Genomic DNA, 17,144 nt, shown 5'->3' on the forward strand with positions numbered 1-17,144 from the left:
CCACCAGCGGGAGGAGAGCATACAGCCTGCCCTGTGGGCTTTGATCAGCTACACAATGGAGATCTTGGATGAGTTTGACAACGAGCATCCCCTCAGTACATCGTTTTGCAAGCTGATTTCCATAGAGGACTTTGAGGAGCAGGCTTTGTCCTACACTCAGCAATGCCTGCATGAACTGTACTCGGCCATGGAGCAGGACCCAAGGATCTGCGAGAGGATTTTGAGAAAGCAGAAACAGAAGGAAAAGGAAGAAGCTGGCTTGATATCCTATTTGAAGGTACTTGCAATGCCTTCCTAGTGAAGGCCACTGGATCTTTGAGGATGATAATGATGAGATAAGATGGTAAATTGCATTTTATTATTAAAAAAAAAAAAGAAAAGAAGAAAAAAGTGTATGTCTTAGCTGAATACTCCATCTCAAGGCAGACTGAGTCCTAATTTTGTACCAATATTCATTGCTTGTTTTTCCTTGGGTGTTTAAGGAATTTTCTGGAAACACTGAGCTCTTGGCCTCCCCACAGAAATCCTGAGGATCCTGGATGCACTCCTATCATACAACTAAGATGAATCATTCCTAGAGCAAGAAGTGCAAGATGAGGTTTCCTGTTATCACACACAAGTTTTGATTCTGAAATCATTGTTTGTAGAGCTGTAAAGGTCCTAAGGAAACGTGTTACTGAAGTCACTTTGTAGCGATAAATGATAAATCCCATTGTAGAGAAAAAAGGAAAATACCTTCACTGTCTAGAAGAAACACTGTACTTTTGAGCTATATCATCACAAGCAGGGAAGAGAGCTGGGGTGCAGCTGGAAGCACTTCAGAAATTGTTGGTATAAATTTTCCCTGTAGTAGGAGCTCTCTAGGTCTGAGGTGAGTAGTATATCTGCTCCTGGCATCCAGCATTTGGGGCATGCCAGCATTCCCTGGATGAACTCAATGGATAGATGAAGGCATCAATTCATTCTGTGCCTTACTTCATATAGATTTTTATAACCCTGCTCTTATGTTTGGTCCCTTGATTGCGCTTCTCATTTACATGCGCTGCAAAAGCCCTAGCAGTAGGTTTAAACAGCCCCCTGAGCCAGCCAAATATAGGGAATCTTCTCAGGTGATGTGCAGTGGCAGGCCCTAGGTGATGACAGAGCCAGAGGAGTTGAAGAGGTTGTGCTGTTGCAAAGTTGCTTTTTAGGGCTTTGAGGAACATTATAGAAAGCAGAGTTTAAGAACAGGCCAATATTGCTTGGACTGACTTACTGACAACTTGTGCGGAGTATGAAGAGTATGTGAAGATCTTCTGCCATGTTGGTCTGTGTTTCTGGTCCAAGACCAGCAACTGAGTACCTGAAACACAAAGGATCCTGGTGCTCAGCAGGCATGGGAGTTCTGCAGCCCTGTGCATTGCTGCAGCCATTGCAGCTGCAGGGAGAGATGCTGGAAGGATGGTGGCTCTGTGGGCTTATGTCTTATCTTCCTTTTCTCTATTGTTGTTTTCTAGGCCAAGATTTTTAAGGCTCTGCAGGGAGAGCTGAATTACTGTAACTATATGGACATTGCAGAGATGAAAAATAAAGTACTCCAGCTGAGACGAGACATGCAGAGAGTAAACAGCTATGCTTGTGGTAATGACCATGTTTCAGTTTTCATTTAGGCCTGGAGACCAATAGTAGATTCTTTCACTGTTCTGTCCCTCTTGGGTTCAGCTTTTCTTCTTCTCTGCCACTGTCTCGTTAGTGATGCAGAAGGGAAAAGTGCAGAATGTGGTAACTGGGTGTTTTTCCTTAGTGGGAAGGGAAAGAACAGGGGGCTGCACAGAAAATTGCAGATATCATCTGTATCTGGCACAGTGGTTTTAAACCCCAGCTGGTTGGACTCTGCTTTCATCTGCCTAAAGCAACTTTGTTCCTGATCATTCAGGAAAGATCTTGGGGACAACCGTGATACTGTTTATCTACCATCTCTTTCCTGCTGTTTCTTAGTAGACCTCAGAATACCTTACAAAAAAACATGGGCCACAGAATTATGTAGACTACATTATGGAAAACAGATGCAGGGAGATGAAGTGGCTTTCTGATAGTCACAGTGTGACTTCTGGATTGATCAAACGGCTGAGAATTAGCTCTGGTCTCATCCTTCCAAGCCTAGTGCCCTGCCCCTGGGCAACACAACCAAAGTTTTCCTTTTTGCTTTGAATCTGCTGTGTGCCTGCTGGCTGTCCTGAGCGAGGATCCTAGGAGGGACTTCTGCTCCCTTCGCGGCACACCAAGCAGCAGTGTTGTTGCAGGGACCAGTAGAACAACTACTGCCACCTCCAGTTCTTCTGCATCCCAGTGGTAAATGCCATAAAAGGAGGGCGAGGCCGCCTCTGTCCGTTATGGGTAGCTATACCTCCTTCCCGGTACAGTGGTTGCGAGGATTCATCCGCTAAATGCTGTGTGCAAGTGCTATCTTGTTTTTGTACTGCAAAGTAGTGGTATTGTGGGTTTAGTAACAGCTTAGGAGTATTTAGTAGACTACTTCAGCAGAGTTAAGTGTACTAAGACAAGTATGAGAGGGAAAGGCTCTGCAGTGTTATGGGGTGCTGGTAGGAGGAGCAGTGCAGCCCACACCTCTCTGAACTGCCCCTTTCTGCCTTGCTGGCTGCTCCCAGCTGCTTCTCGCCAGGGGAACTGCCAGTGTGAAGGCAGGAGCTTGGGGAAAGCACCTGCAAGGTGGCTGGTGTTCTGTGGTCTCTTTTAGAAGATATTGCCCCAGATCAACTGTTTTGCTGCTGGATACAGTATTATATGTCCCTCTTTTTTTTATCACCTCCTGAGCAGAAACCACTTGCTGCAACTGCAAGTTTCTGTAGGAGAAACATATTCACTTGCTTTGCATCTGATTTATCGTCCATTTTGCGGGCCATCACTAAAACTTCTTTCCTGGATTTCTTGAGCGTTTTTTGTAAGCCACAAACCCTATGTTTCATCATCCCCTTTAAAACAAGCTTTCCTCTTCGATCAGCTCTTCACAGCTCCAGATTTCCCTCTGACTGAAGGGGCCAATCACTATAAATCTGGCAGAGCTTTAGGAATTGTCTTCAACCCATTTGGCTGTGTGCAACTCCATAAATTGAAGTTAATATTCCCCTTCATGCTAAGTTGTGAAAATGCATCAAAAAGCATTTACTTCTTGTCTTGGCTCCAATGCTGTTTTCCCCAACCAACAAAGGGACTCAGTGAGAAGGCAGCCTTCATCCCACGTGTGTGAAAGCCTCAGTTTCCTGAGGATCCTCTGGCTTCCTGTACCTGCAGGCACAGCTGCTTTATTGTAGGAACAGTAGGTGCACAGAGAGATGAGGAGCCTCACTGCAGCCGTGGTCAGTTCTGTGCACAGACACAGGGATGGATTGTTAAACTGGATTAAGTTCTGTCATGCCAAGTGCTAAATGGTGAGGGTCATAATCTGATTTTTGACGTATGCTACCCACTTGAGTAAGGAGCCAAGCGCTGCCGCCCTCCCACCAGCAGCAGTTGGTGTCAGATGATGATCTCTGGGGCACAGAATGACTTGTTGCAGATATTTAGTCTCTAGAATTCGAGTCCAGTTGAATATTCTTCTGCTTGGCTCCTGCCAGTGTAAAGATGTGGTATCGCTGGAAATCTGGATGCAGCATGTGTCTTAAATCTTTCGATGTTTTTCTTTTTTGCAAGAGCATTCTGATAAAGGAATAGTAGAGTGTCCCAGAAATCCTCTTTTATTAGCAACAAGGCACCATTTCTGATTTGCATATGCTGAAGCTGCATATGTTGTCTGGGTCTTGGCAAGGGCAAGCACCACTTAGGTCATTCGCTCAAAACTGCTCTCCTGTAGTGCGTAAAAGTTGCAGCTCTATATTGTGAGGCCCTCTAAGACAAAATGCTTTTTCCTATTTTTTTTTTCCTTCTCCTTTTATTTTTAACCTTCGTAATTGTCATGTGCTTGCCTAGTTGTCCTGTCAGGGTGAGTGGGTATGAATTTCTTATTGTCCATCTGTGTCCCCTGCCTAATTTCCTGCCTCTGTTGGGACTTGGGTCCATAGGTGACAGAACACTCAGCTGTGCAGCCCCTGTTGGGGACACTTGCAGTTGCAATAGCTCATAGAACTGATACAATAGGAAGAAAAGGATTAATGGGCTCCTTTGTGGTGTTATTCCAAACACATCATCCCCCTCTTTTTTAAGGTTCCAACCAAACAAATCAAAGCTGTTTAACAGCCCACGTACCAGAATTCCCTGCCCCTACAGAAAGAAAGCATCAGCCAGGAAGAATCTGGCATCAGAAAGATATTTTCACAGTATCTGTCAGTGATGAAAATGGCCAGACCAGTAGGACTGGAGAGGCAAAGTCCTCTATTGTAAATTTACTCTCTCACCACTATTATCTTTTTTGTAATCTAAAAACACAATTTTTAAGGCTTAGTTAATTCAGATCTCAAAAACCCTGCACTGAGACACCATAGAGAATAGCTGTGTGTAGTGATAAGTAACTCTGACTTCAGGCATTTAGCTGAGACTCTCCTCATTCCTTTCCCATTGACTCCAGCTAGGCTCCTAGGACTGTTCCTTACAGCTGCTGTTTACCTGGGGCTGCCCTAGGACAGGTTATGTGAGAGGAAGGCTCCATCTGTCCTGCCCAAGCCCCAGGTGTTGAATGAATAGACTGAGGAAATCAGTGAGTTGGTACTGGTTTGAAATGTTTGTTTTCTTTCCTCCTCACAGCTGCAAAGACTGGGAAAGGGCACCATCCAAGGCAGTCATGGGGGAAGCAGCACACTCTGGAATATAAAACTAGTCATCTTCATGCCAGTGTTTCCGAACCTCGACAGTTCACCATGCCCAGAGTCTTCGGTCCTGTTCCAGAAGCTGTGAATGAGGTTTGTCAGTAGGAGGGATCTGATTAAGATGTGAGAGGCGGCATTTTCATTGCACCCACCAGGCACAAGTCCTCCAGGCTGTCTGCAGTCTGTGCTGCCCTTGGTGGGGCACAGTATGTGAAATATCTTTCTCAGCCTGCAGGACTTGATTACAGAGTTTGCTCTGAAAAATTGTCCATAATCAGAAACGAGATTTTCCAAATAGGAAGTAGCTTTTATTCGCTTTGGGTAACTCTAACTCCACTTTTAGAGGAGCAGCAGAAAAATCCATTGTAGGGCGCTCAGCTCTCTATCCAAACCTCAGGAGCCTGTCCTAGTAGGAAGAGCTGTAGGAAAAAGGGAGGAGCACAAGCTGATGATTCAGCTAATTTTGTGGTAAAAAACTGTCCTTACACTGTTGGCTGATATGTACTTTTGCCACCCACAGGCGGACAGAGCTATGACTTCAAGCCCTCTTCTGAAATACTGGTGTACTAGTCTAACAGCAGTGAGACACGTAAGGTAGGAGAGGATTAAATCATGGAGAACAAAGCTGGCTTAAAGCAGACAAGGTAACTAGAAAGGACCTGTGTTTCCTTCCTGGTGGTGAGGGAAGAGAATGCTGCTCAAGGTCTGTAACAGTCTTTCTGTTAGTTTCAGCCAGTAACACAAAGATGACTCTTTTAGGAACAATATTTCTCCCCTTTTAAAAATCTTTCTCCCTTGCAAATTCTGCATAGGCTGAGAGAATAAACTGAACACTATGTCAGTTATTTTACTGAGTTTGTTTTCCCACAGCGCAGCTGATTCGCATCCTATAGCGCTCAACCCTGGAGGTTTCTATAACTCCAGGCTGGTAACTACATCAGTAAGCTGAGCAACACAGACTTCTTGGGATAGGTCTTTGCCAGCTTCCTGCAATGACAGAGTTATCTTCTGATAGCTGTTATCTCTCTGCATTGCATCTTCCCACACAAATAGTCCCCAAAGAGTGACAAGGGAAGGTGTCAATCAGCATTAGAGTGATGCAGAGCTGGCTCTTCATGTAGGAACTTTAGGCTTTCTCTGGCATTTCTCAGCTGAGTGAACTTACTTCTCAATGGTATCTTGAGGAACATGTTAAGAGGTGAAATGCTCTGATCCTGCTCTAAAATAAGGCAATTTTAGTAAAGCTGGATCAGCTTAGCAGACAAAAAAAAACCAAACACCCCATGTCAGTCTTATGTGCTTGTTGTATATATGCTCATTAAGATATAGCAATAAACCATGCACAGGAAATTTGCTGTAAATGTTCATTTACTATAACTCATTGTCCTAAGGACATAAAAGCAGACAAAATAATCAGGGGAGGGTCAGGGTAACATGAGTCATTTATCAGTGATGCTGAAGAGACATCCTGACTCCTCTCCCACAGGCTCAGCTGCCAAACTGGAGAAGAGGCAGGGGGAGATGTGGGAGGTTTAGTTACCTGTCGCATTGCTGATGCCAAGTCCTCACTGGAAATGTTTTCTTGTTTTAGACCTCTTGGCAGTGCTCCCACACCTTCTCAAAATGCTGGCTCTACTGGCACTAAACCTGCAGCCTCTGTTTTTAACACACCTGTGTCACACAAGCTTCAAGGTGGTACAGAAGATGACACGGATAGTGAGAAACCCAGCCCCAGTTCCTCTGCTGAGGATGCATAAATATCTCTTCTTGCACGGAAAAGCTTCTGCAAATAAAGACTGTGCAAGCTCTCTGGCTGTGTGTGGAGACTCTGCTGTGCCTCAGCCATTATTTCTGCAAAAGCTTTGGTTAGCAGGACGTGCTAAAGACAGAGTGACACCTGTGAGCTTTCTTCACTACCAAACAGCAGGTACCCAACTTGCTGGGAAGTGGGATCTCTGTTAAATGAGAGCAGAATGCAGCTGGGGGTCCTGAAGTTAGCTCGCTTGGCTTCTAAGCGAAGCCATCACTCCTCTGACCCGTAACAGCCAAATCTTGAAACACATTAAGTATCTTTAATTCCCTCTACTTTCTGCAGAAGTTGGGTGCCTAAGTATCCCTTAGATTCTGTGCTTTGCTTGCTCCTGCCTAGCCTGGATTTGAATCAACAACAAAGCAAACAAGAGCTTCGCATCATGTGGTCAGTAGTCAGTGCTTTGCTACTTGACCTTTTAGCAGATGATTCTTTCCTTGCTTCCAACTGCTTGTTATGGTTCTTGTCCAAATATTAATACAGGCCATGTTATGTGGAGAGTACGACTGGGGCATTTGGAAGACCCCAGCAATGAATTTCCTTCACAGCTGGAGCGGGAGTGGCAGATTTATGCAGAAGGTTGGGGTCGAAAATTTAGTGTTGTAATCTGGGCAAGATTCTGGGTTTACTCCATAAATGGTTTAATGTGGCTTACATTACCACCCTAAGGTTACCCAGTATTGATGGATCTCCTGTTAGGAGTGCAGAAAACTACATCTATTAATAGCTTGCGATTGCATCCTGAGGGAGACCTATTGTACAGATTTAATTGTATTTCTCTCTTAATTCATCAGCTGTTAGTAATTACATCCTGCATTTTTGCAATGGAAAAAATGAATCTACATTGGCTATTGAGACTGTACTTAAATCGTAGGAGGGAGAGGAAATTACAATGCAAATAGGATCAGTCTTGTAAACAATTTTAATTTACTACTTAGCTATTCATTAAGTAACATCTTCAAAAAATGCATTCTGGAAAATGCAGCAGCTACACTGAAAGTGCTGGTCAGATTAGCTCAAAGTAACTCCTCTGGCATCTCTGGCATCTCAACAATATATAATTTTTAAAGGGTTCAGATAGTAAGCAGTTTAGTTTGTCAACTGACAGTCAAGAGATATGCTGACTTGCCCTCCTCGCTAGGAAATATCAGCCTTATATCCTGTGCTTTCAAATAATCTCTAAAAAGAGCAGTATTCTTGTTCAGCTTCTGTTTTGAACCAACTGCAGTTCCTCTTGCCTCCTTTTCCTCATTCTCCAGCAGATATGGTGGTTTTCCACATTGCCCTCCTGTGCTATAGCCTCGAGTTACCCGGTCAAAATCCCTGTCCCTCATTCTTCTCTGGAGACAATTATAAGAAAGGTGTATTGTTCTCAGATATGGTAGCCTGATTATCCTATCTCAGTGAATGAAAAGGCACTGTTTACAATGGCAAAGTGAGGCAGAAAAGTACTTTTTTCATTATCACTCCGTTTCCTGGTAAGTGGAGATGGTCTCAATGGAGAAAACTGGTGAGGTTGACATGTGCGAGGCTTGCTGCCCTCTCCTGGTGTCGTCAGGGGCCATGCACTGGATCTCCCAGCTGCCTCTTAGATAAAAGTTTTCCCCTTTTGAGATGATGAGTCCTGCAGGAGTGAAAGGAAGAAGCTGCTTGATAGATGGAATTGATTATTTTAAACAACAGTGTTTCGATTAGGATTAGCTGGATCGATTCAACCAGGCACAGCTTTTGAATTGTTGGTTGCAAAGGCAACAGTGTTGATCAGGTTCTCTGAATCTGCACGTGATCCCCTGTAGTTTTCTGATTGTGGCAAATGGATTAGAAATCAACACTGCCAAATCTTCTGGTTACTCTTGCTCAATTTTCTGGGAGCATCAGCGCTTAGTATGCTTTTTGTATATGACCATGGAAAGCAGTACCATGGCCCATCAGAGCATACCAGTTACAGATGAAAATCTCCGCCACATTTTGGTGCACATTGAGGGAGCATATTTTTAGTCAGTGTATCTCAGTCTCAGCATTTGATGGGAACCCATCTGCTTACCCCCCGTAAGGTGACTGACCAGGGAAGGTACTCACCTTGTAGAAATAATTTTTCAGCTACTGAAGCTCAGCTGGTTGTATCATGTACAACAATCAAAGGCAGCAGCTCTCCACAGCGGGAATTCAGTTTTAAGGACGCAAAGCGATCTAATCTTGTGGGCCCAATGTTAAGGATCGCAATTGGCAGCTGCTTATCCCGGGCAGCAAGAGCAAACCTGTAACCAGAGTATACCTGCAGGAATACCAGAAAAATAATTGGCAGCTTACGCAAAAGAAGAGCTACAGGCAGGAGTAAGGAAAGTAAAATAGTTGCTGTTGGCAGTGGGAAAAGGGGCTGTATGTACATGCTGTGTTAGGCAATTGCACTTAATTCAGGTAGGAAATTCCTTCAGGAGTGCACAGAAAAGAACAGCTTTTAACCTCTCTCAGTGAAGGATTTGCAGTTTCATAGAAACTAATACTTCAGAGTACATGGAAGGGAAATGCCCTTGTCTTTTAGTAAACCTCTGCAGCAGTTATTATTAGTTATCATAGGTACTCAAATGTTTCTACTTTGATGGTTCTCACATGGCCCAGCTTAGGTAGTACAAGAATGAACCGAAGGCATTTCAATCATTCCTGTACAAAGGATTATAAGCTTAAGAAGTGCAAGCTCAAGGAATTTGTCCCCAGTATCCTGAAGCCAAGAGAATCACAATCAGGCAGCCCTGGTTTTACCTTGTTCTGGGAAGTGTTAGAGTAGGGTTTTTTAATGTAACAGAACTTGTTCCTGGAAATATTTATCTTATACGCACTCTGATCCAAAAGCTTCCATGGGTTAAACAACAGGTGTTTCTAAACTACCTTACCTTATAGATAAGAGGCTAATGGAGTAAAGACCTTGCAATACAAAGGACAATCCTAAGCAGCAACCAGAGATATTTCTGCTTTCTTCTTGAGAACTGAATTAGGAATTAGAGATCCTAAAATCTGGTATTTCGCATAGTGTGCCACGAGCCCTAGAAAGCTGCCAAATGCTAAAAAATCCAAGCAAAAAACCATCGGGTGGTGATCTCTGCAGGACTGAATTGTACCAGGTATCTTGGCTGTATGGCCAATTGTGAACTTAAAATGTAGTGATGGAGGAGGTAACACAGGCCCGAATGTGCAAGTGGAGTTATTTATGGCAGCGTGATGTAGACTGGCAATAGAGTGACAGGGAAGCCCAAACAGACTGTGAAGCCAGATTCCAGCCACAGTAAAAATAAAATACAAAGAAGCTCTGGAGAGGCTGTTATGATCTACAAGCAATTAGTAGTCCTAAACTGTGGGACCAAGTATTGTTGCAGGCCGAGTAGCATAGAAATAGAAATGCAGTGTGGGAGGAAGACCTGCTTACCTGCATAGAGGATCCTGCCACCAGCATGGAGTCTGATTCCGCCAGGCGTTGGTGCACAAAATCCACTATTTCCCGGTTCACCGTGTCTCCAAAAAAGGTCACATCGGGCTTCAGGATTCCACCACATTTACGGCAGGCCGGGACTTTGAAACTACGCACCTGCTCGTCTGTCAGGAAGACATCCCCATCTGGAGCCACTTCGAGCGCTTCAGCTTTCCAGTTAGGATTCAGAGCTTCAAAGTATTTCTGAAGTTCAGAGCGCAAGATTTGGTCTCCACAGGCCAAGCAGAAAACCCTGAAATTCAGAGCAAAGTGTTAATGGGGAGGTTTTCATGTCAGCTGGAGATCTGGAGTCTGTAACTTGTTCCTTAGAAGGTCTGTTGTTATTATCCACATTTATTTACCAAACAGTAGAGGTCAAGGAACTGTCTCTCTGCCTCCCACTGTTGCTTTGTAGTACTGCTCTAGAGGAAGCACTCTGAACCCTACTCTGTGTCCTTTATCCCAGTTCAGGCTGTGCTTTTTCATCTGGAAACTTTTCATCTGCCACTATCTACTCTGCTTAGCCCTGAACAATCCTTGCATCCTCAGGATCCCCTCGTCCTCTCCACTAAGAGGACATTTGCTGTAGCAAGGAAAGGGGAAATTCTGACTGATGCAGGCTCCAAGGGAAACAATCTAAATAATGCTCCAAAAAATTGAGTGGTGTTCATATTTCTTAAAAACTGTGCTATGAACAGCACTGCTTTGTGATCTTTTTCTCCAGCCCAACACCACGTTTGAGCATGTCATCTCTGGGAACACAGCATCAACATTTTGCCTCCTTTCTCAGCAGCTAACACCACACCTGCCTGTGAATCACCCTGAATGAGAGACCGGAGGATTAACCCTCCTCCCTGTGCTGCCAGAGAGTACCTGTGCGTGCAGCCGTGCAGCTCTGTCAGGCGCTGGCTCCCGGCTTTGGTGTGAAGCGCATCCACATTCTGGGTCACCAGCCAGTGCAGCTTCCCCAGCTTCTCCCAGTCTCTTAGTACCAGGTGTGCTGTGTTTGGCTGGTGGGAGGAGAACTGGGGCCAGCCCACAAAGTTCCTTGCCCAGTAGCGCTGTCGGGCACTGGCACTACGAACGAACTCAGCGTGCTGGACGGGCCGTCTGTCTGTCCTGGCGTAGAGCCCGACACCTTCCGAGCGGTAATCTGGGATCCCCGATTCAGTGGAGATGCCAGCTCCAGTCATTACAAACAGCCTCTTGGAGTTGGAAACAAAGTGCTGCAGCTGCTCTACTTCCACAGGATCTGGGGGAAGACAGGCTGGCACGAAAGCCAAGTTTGGAGAGGTCCTGGATACAGAGTGGGATCTGAAAGGATGGAATCTGATGGCTCTGCAAACTCCTGACAACTTCCTGGCAGAGAACATGTTCAGCTAAAAGCCAAGACCAGAACACATGACAGGTAAAAGCAGGCAAAGAGAATACATGACAAGTAAAAGAAGGTGAAGAGCATGTCCTTAATTCAATTTTCTTGGGTTTCTCTGGTAAATTATGCTGATAATTATCCTTTGCTCTTTTTTCTTTTTAGCAAAGAAACACAAATTATTTTGGAAATGTTAACTAATGCTCACCATCCAGGGACAGCCTTCCTACATCCCTTTGACAGAGGGCAACACCGAGGACTGCTCAGGGTACAAGGACAAAGTTAGCACTCCTGACTCGCAGGATTCCTGCTCGCCTGTGCTGGTGTGAAGGACGGCAGCCTAAGAGCTCAGAAAGACCTGAGCAAGCAGAGTCCTTCCAGGTATGTGCAGCAGGGCAGAGGAGAAATGGCAGGGAGGCCAAGCACCCCCCCCAGAGATGCTGACTGGTTGTTCCCCAAAACAGACCCTTGCTCTGCCGCCTTTAATATTCTGCCTGCTCCAAATCAGCCCTTTCTGTTTATCCCATCCTTTGCACGTGTTGTGGGAAGGGAGAGAAAAACAACCTTGAAGTGTTGCTTTTTCAGGAGAAAGGCCTTGACTAGAGTTCCTCCTGGTTTTGTTCGTTGTTGTTGTTTTTTGTTTTTTTTGTTTTTTTTTTTTTTTAATAAAGGCCTGGTGCAGAACAGGCCTTGAAGTCGGACTGAAGGTGATTAAGACGTGGCCTAAATGCCTCTGGCACCTCCTCCTTTATGGGTGCTACATCCCCAGAGTCAGCAGAGAGATACTGCTGTGCTTCTCCAGCAGGAACAAGCTTTGAGAGAGAATGGATCACCTGCGTGTGGGGCACAAACTGCCTGGCAGGTAGGAATGGGAGGGATCTCCTGCTCTGAGGGAGGAAGAGCACACCCTGTTGGGGACAGGCAGGATGGCTTTGCTGACAAGTAGCCTGGAATTGTGTGCAAGACCTGCTGTGATAGGAGTGGATTGGTTTGGACCTTGATTTTGTTAGGTCTTTCTAGCAGTCTGCAGTTCTCCTTTCTCCATTTCACTATTTGGAAACTATTTTTCTAGGCATCTCTATGGTTTTGTATACAAAGTACAAAAAGTTTTGAAAGAAATGGTACCAAGAATTGACTGTCTGGTAAGCAGGGGATTCTGTTTGCAATGATTTTTGCATTGTTTTGTTGTTTAGCAGGAGTTATATTGGGCATTCCCTCTGAGGAGGTTTAATTTTCCATATGAGTTAATTAGAAGGGACAAAGTCTCCCAATAAACTAATTTGCTTTGAGAATAACTTCTGTCATGGTGCTACTCAAAGGCTGCTAAGCCAGTTTGACAGTGTTTAAAATGCTTTAACTGATGAAGTCTCCATTCCTCTCCCTTACCAAAAGATCTCTCAGAGGAAATGAAGATATAATATGGGTTTGCCCACAGGAGAGAGAAGGCAATGGTGGGCCCAGCAGCAAAAATAACATAGATTTGAGACCTGCTGTGAAGCGTAGGAGAGGAACTTAGGACAGAATATTTCCTGTGAAATGCAAAGCTGATTTTTAAATTAAAAAATAACAACTACTATACAAAAGTTAAACTTTTTAAACGTACCTAGCGAGACCCGAGGCTCCAGTTTGTTTTTAACACGCATCCAAGATGCTCCACAGAAAGAGGTCGGACAAGTTCAAGGTGTAAGATACAGGTTTCTCCAAACGGTTCCAGGACAGGAATTCAGAGGGACAGCCACGTCACCCGAGTCCCCTCTGCTGTAATAATGACGGGGGGCGGGGAGGGGGTAACTCATCTAACGAAATCAGAGTGATACGGTGAATAAAGCCCGAAATGTCACCTTTTATAACGCTCCCGGCCCGGCCGCGGAAGGAAGGGGCCGCCTGCCGGGAGAGTTGCTTTCTGGGAAATGTAGTTCACACGGACACCAAGCACAGGGACTACAATTCCCATACTTCAAAGTAGGAAAAAAACCCGAGTTCCTGACACCTGATAAAAGTCAAATTGAAAAGGATAAGAGCTTCATGGTTGTCCTCAAAGCAGCATGCAAGAATAAAATCAGATTTGATTAGCTACAAATGCGAGTAATAGCTTTGATGAAATGCCTTGTAGATGCTTGTCCACAGTAAAAGCGTGCATTTTCTTTTCACTGATACTAACAGGTTTTTGGCTTAAAATGTGGCTAAACCAATAATGGAAGGAAAATGCACTGAGGGCTGTTATAGTCATCTTTTCTAGCTCAGGAATCTCCTGAGATGTGAATTCTTGGTGGCTATGGGCAGATGCCAGGCTGATATATTCACCCCGCTCTGACTGTGTTCCTCTGGTACCCACACTTGGTCTCAGGAGAGATGGACCTGTCTAGCAGTCCTGATGGTCATTATGCATGTTTGGGATGACAGGAAAAAAGGAGCAAGATGTGGGAAGGCCCTGCAGCAACAAGGATGGACAAATAATGAAAATCTGGCCCGTTGTGCTGCAGTTAGTGTGGCCAGATCAAAGCCAGGAGGTCCGCACAGGACAGGTGATCTCTGGTCGGCTTTCAGAGGGGACAAGGATGAAAAACGAGAGGGCGGTTGTTCCTTTGGTCTGGCCAAACCTCTCCCAGGGCAGAGTAAGACACAAATCACAATAAACTGTGCAAATTGCCTGGCAATAAGGGTTTTTTCCAGGTGAGTCTTGTTCTTCTGAAGGACAAATAAATAGGAGGAGGTCCGGACTTGACGGCAGCAGCCTGGTGTGCTAGGTGCTCACCTATTTTACATGCAATGGGCTCTAATAATTACGACAGCTTTTCAAATGCATTCTCCAAATAGCTCTTGCTGATTAGTTCAGAATATTGCAGCAATTTTTAATCCATTTTTCTTGCCTTTTACAGTTATTCTAAAGCCCAGAGGAGCCCGACCCTGTGTACAGCAGCGCGTAATTCTGCGATTACAAGGGAAAAGCGCATCCTCCGTGCTCGGCCGGCCGCGGCTGTGTGGGGTGCGACCCTCGTTTTGCCGATTTCGTGAGTCTTAAACTACCATTCGGCCGTTAGCGCGGATTTTAAGAATTTAACCGGCGATTTTGGCGACCCGCCCCCCTGGGGGGGCAGCCCCTTCCCTGGCGCTCATTACCATAGCGCCCTCCCGACACTCCCCGCGTGTCCCCGCCGCCGCTCCTCGGTGCCTCCCTCCCGGTAACCCCCTCCCACCGCCCCTACCGGGAGCGCGGGCTGTGCGCGGGGGCGCGCAGGGGTGCGGGCCGGCGCGGCACGCGGGGGCGCGCCGGCGCGCTCTGACCGCGGCGGTGGGGCGGCGGCGGGGGGGCCGGGAGGGCGGGGCTGTGCGCTAGCTTTGCGCAGTGGCAGTATCGTAGCCAATGAGGTTAACCCGAGGCGCGATTATTGCTAATTGAAAACTTTTCCCAATACCCCGCCATGACGACTTGAAATATAGTCGGCATTGGCAATTTTTGATGGCCTCTTTGGAGGCTGATTTCAAGTGGTAAAAAAACAGATTGTGAGAGAAGCGGGAGTACGGAGTTGGGGCGCCTTGGGCAGGGCGGGGATGCCCGTGGAACAAGGGGGCTGTGCAGGAGCTCGCTGCCCGTTGGGCTGCTTGGTGGCCGGCAGATTTCACGTGCTTAAAACCAGATTGTGCGGAAACGGGAGCGCCGAGCTGGGACGCGCTGGGCAGGGCGGGGATGCCCGGGGAAGGAGCGGGCTGCGCCGGACCTGGGGTGCCTGGGGGCCGGCTGGGCTGCCCCGGGACGGGCTGGCGGAAGTGGTGAGGGAGCCCCTCATTCAGCGGGGAGCTGCGCGGATGACGTCATGCCTACTTTGCATACACCTACTTTGCATAGTCCTTCCCAGCAAGCTCTGCGGCCGCGCCGCCACTCGGCACGGAGGGGGGAAAAACGGGGCGCCCCGCTCCCGGTGTCGGCGCGGAGGGGGGACGAGGGTGTTTGGGGAGCGCTGCCGGGGCGGCAGCGAGGGGACCCGGGCGAGCGGCAGGGCTCGCCCTGACAGCGGCAGCGGCCCCGGGGCGAGGCCCGGCGGCGGCGGGAGGAGGGGGCCAGCTTTGCGCAGTGGCAGTATCGTAGCCAATGAGGTTAATCCGAGGCGCGATTATTGCTAATTGAAAACTTTTCCCAATACCCCGCCATGACGACTTGAAATATAGTCGGCATTGGCAATTTTTGACAGTCTCTACGGAGACTGAATTTTGGTGTGAAAAATAGACTAAGCATCTTTATATAAGCGTTGTGATTTAGGGTGCGATGAGGTGAGATTTTTAGAGGGCATGATTTGGTTGTGTAGGTAGGTTCACTGGGTTAGTTATAGAGTGATAGAACCACGGTTTAACAAATTGAAGGTACGTTTATGTGAAAGGGTGTTGTTTTTATTCCCCTAGGAGGTGCTCTGTGAAATGGAAGCAGAGGAACTCGGGTACCAGAGAAATGTTTCTTGAGTAACTCTCTTGAGGAGGATCGTTTGAATAGCATGACCTCTCTGGAGTTAATTTAGGTAGTGAGGAGAGGGCTGGTGTTTCTGGAGCAAGTGAGGGGGACTGAGGATCTGAATTGTGCTTGACCATCTCTAGAAGTGCTCCAAAACCCATGAGGGAACAGCTTTCAGTGACAGTGCCATAACTTGCACTTTGTGTGGGTTTGTTAACGTGTATCCATTGGCATCACTTGCTTAAGACAAACACTCCACCAAAAAAACCTTATTTGTAAAATTAATTACAAGCCTTTACTCTGGAAAAAGCAGCTGCTGAGTTTGGTGTAAAATCCTATTTTTAAAGTTAGGTAAACTCCATCCATTTCCAAGTTGCAGCTGTTCTCTTAGTTAATACAGAAGCAGATCGTGGAGGGAGACTGATGAGCACTGCACACCAGCTCCCGGGCCGAGTCTCTGTGGGAGCTGGAAGCAGCTGCCCCCTGTCACTTTGTGTCAATTAGCTGTAGCTTGTGCTGCTGGCAGGTCACCTCTGCGGTTCTCCATGTGGTCGTGTGTGCTGTCTGGATGCTCCTACCCTGCCTGTAGGATCCTGAGCGAGGCAGCTGTTTTAAACTATAACTAGGCAGAGTAGAAAACTAAGTAGTGAACATTAATGTTCCCTCTTTACCAGGTTTATATGTAATGTTTAGAGCTGTGCTGGGGTATTATACACAATAGTGACCAAAGAGTTACTGTGAAAACTCATAGACTGTGTTTGTCCCTGCATTTGCACTTCATTGCTAACAATAGCAATTTGAAACGAAAACCTGAAGCATAGTGATGCCATTACCCTTTGGCAGGGTAATCTGTGTTGATAAATACCAAAGGCATATGTAGTTTACAGTGAGTAATGCACTTCTTAGAACCATAGAATAGTTTGGGTTGGAAGGGACCTTCAAAGTCATCTGGTCCACCACCCCTGCATGTAATTGCTTGATTTGTATAAACTTTGTTGGTAAGTATGGGTTTTATCACTGGATTGTTTATGGTCTCTTCTCCTAAAACTGTCTGTGATAATACCCTGGCATGGTGCTTCCATTCTGCATTGCAATGTCCTGTGTCTTATGCTATAAGCCAAGGTTGTTCATTTGCTGTAACAGATCCTTACAAGTGTAGAGTTGGGCCCTGAATGAGGAAGTTGCATGGTAGAGATTTACTGCTGTTGCCTTAAGCCTAAAGCTCTGCCTGATTTTTTCTTTTATGTATTCACCTGAAG

General features: G+C 46.2%; 2 protein-coding genes across 4 annotated transcripts; one reads left to right on the top strand and one right to left on the bottom strand.

The window, feature by feature from the left end:
- Nucleotides 1–55: 55 nt before the first annotated feature.
- LOC309446605 (uncharacterized protein) lies at nucleotides 56–6,556 on the top strand (the record flags this gene model as incomplete). The annotated part of the gene is made up of 5 exons (XM_082066472.1): nucleotides 56–277; nucleotides 1,497–1,620; nucleotides 4,738–4,892; nucleotides 5,320–5,393; nucleotides 6,391–6,556. The coding sequence occupies 5 exons, from the start codon at nucleotides 56–58 to the stop codon at nucleotides 6,554–6,556; spliced, it is 741 nt and encodes a 246-aa protein (XP_081922598.1).
- Nucleotides 6,557–8,704: 2,148 nt separating this feature from the next.
- SIRT4 (sirtuin 4) lies at nucleotides 8,705–13,320 on the bottom strand (the record flags this gene model as incomplete). 3 transcript variants are annotated; one of them, XM_082066691.1, is made up of 4 exons in its annotated part: nucleotides 13,045–13,320; nucleotides 10,946–11,451; nucleotides 10,031–10,325; nucleotides 8,705–8,867 (listed from the first exon to the last, which is right to left on the bottom strand). In XM_082066691.1, exons 2-4 carry the CDS (start codon nucleotides 11,443–11,445, stop codon nucleotides 8,844–8,846), a joined length of 819 nt encoding a protein of 272 aa, XP_081922817.1. In that variant the 5' UTR covers nucleotides 11,446–11,451; nucleotides 13,045–13,320. The 3 variants fall into 3 exon arrangements, with proteins under 3 accessions (XP_081922817.1, XP_081922818.1, XP_081922816.1); XM_082066692.1 differs by having other exon boundaries at nucleotides 8,720–8,884; nucleotides 10,946–11,386; XM_082066690.1 differs by having other exon boundaries at nucleotides 8,720–8,884.
- Between the last annotated feature and the right edge of the window lie 3,824 nt (nucleotides 13,321–17,144).

This window comes from Streptopelia decaocto, assembly GCF_964273445.1.
Source record: "Streptopelia decaocto genome assembly, chromosome: 15".
NCBI lineage: Eukaryota > Metazoa > Chordata > Aves > Columbiformes > Columbidae > Streptopelia > Streptopelia decaocto.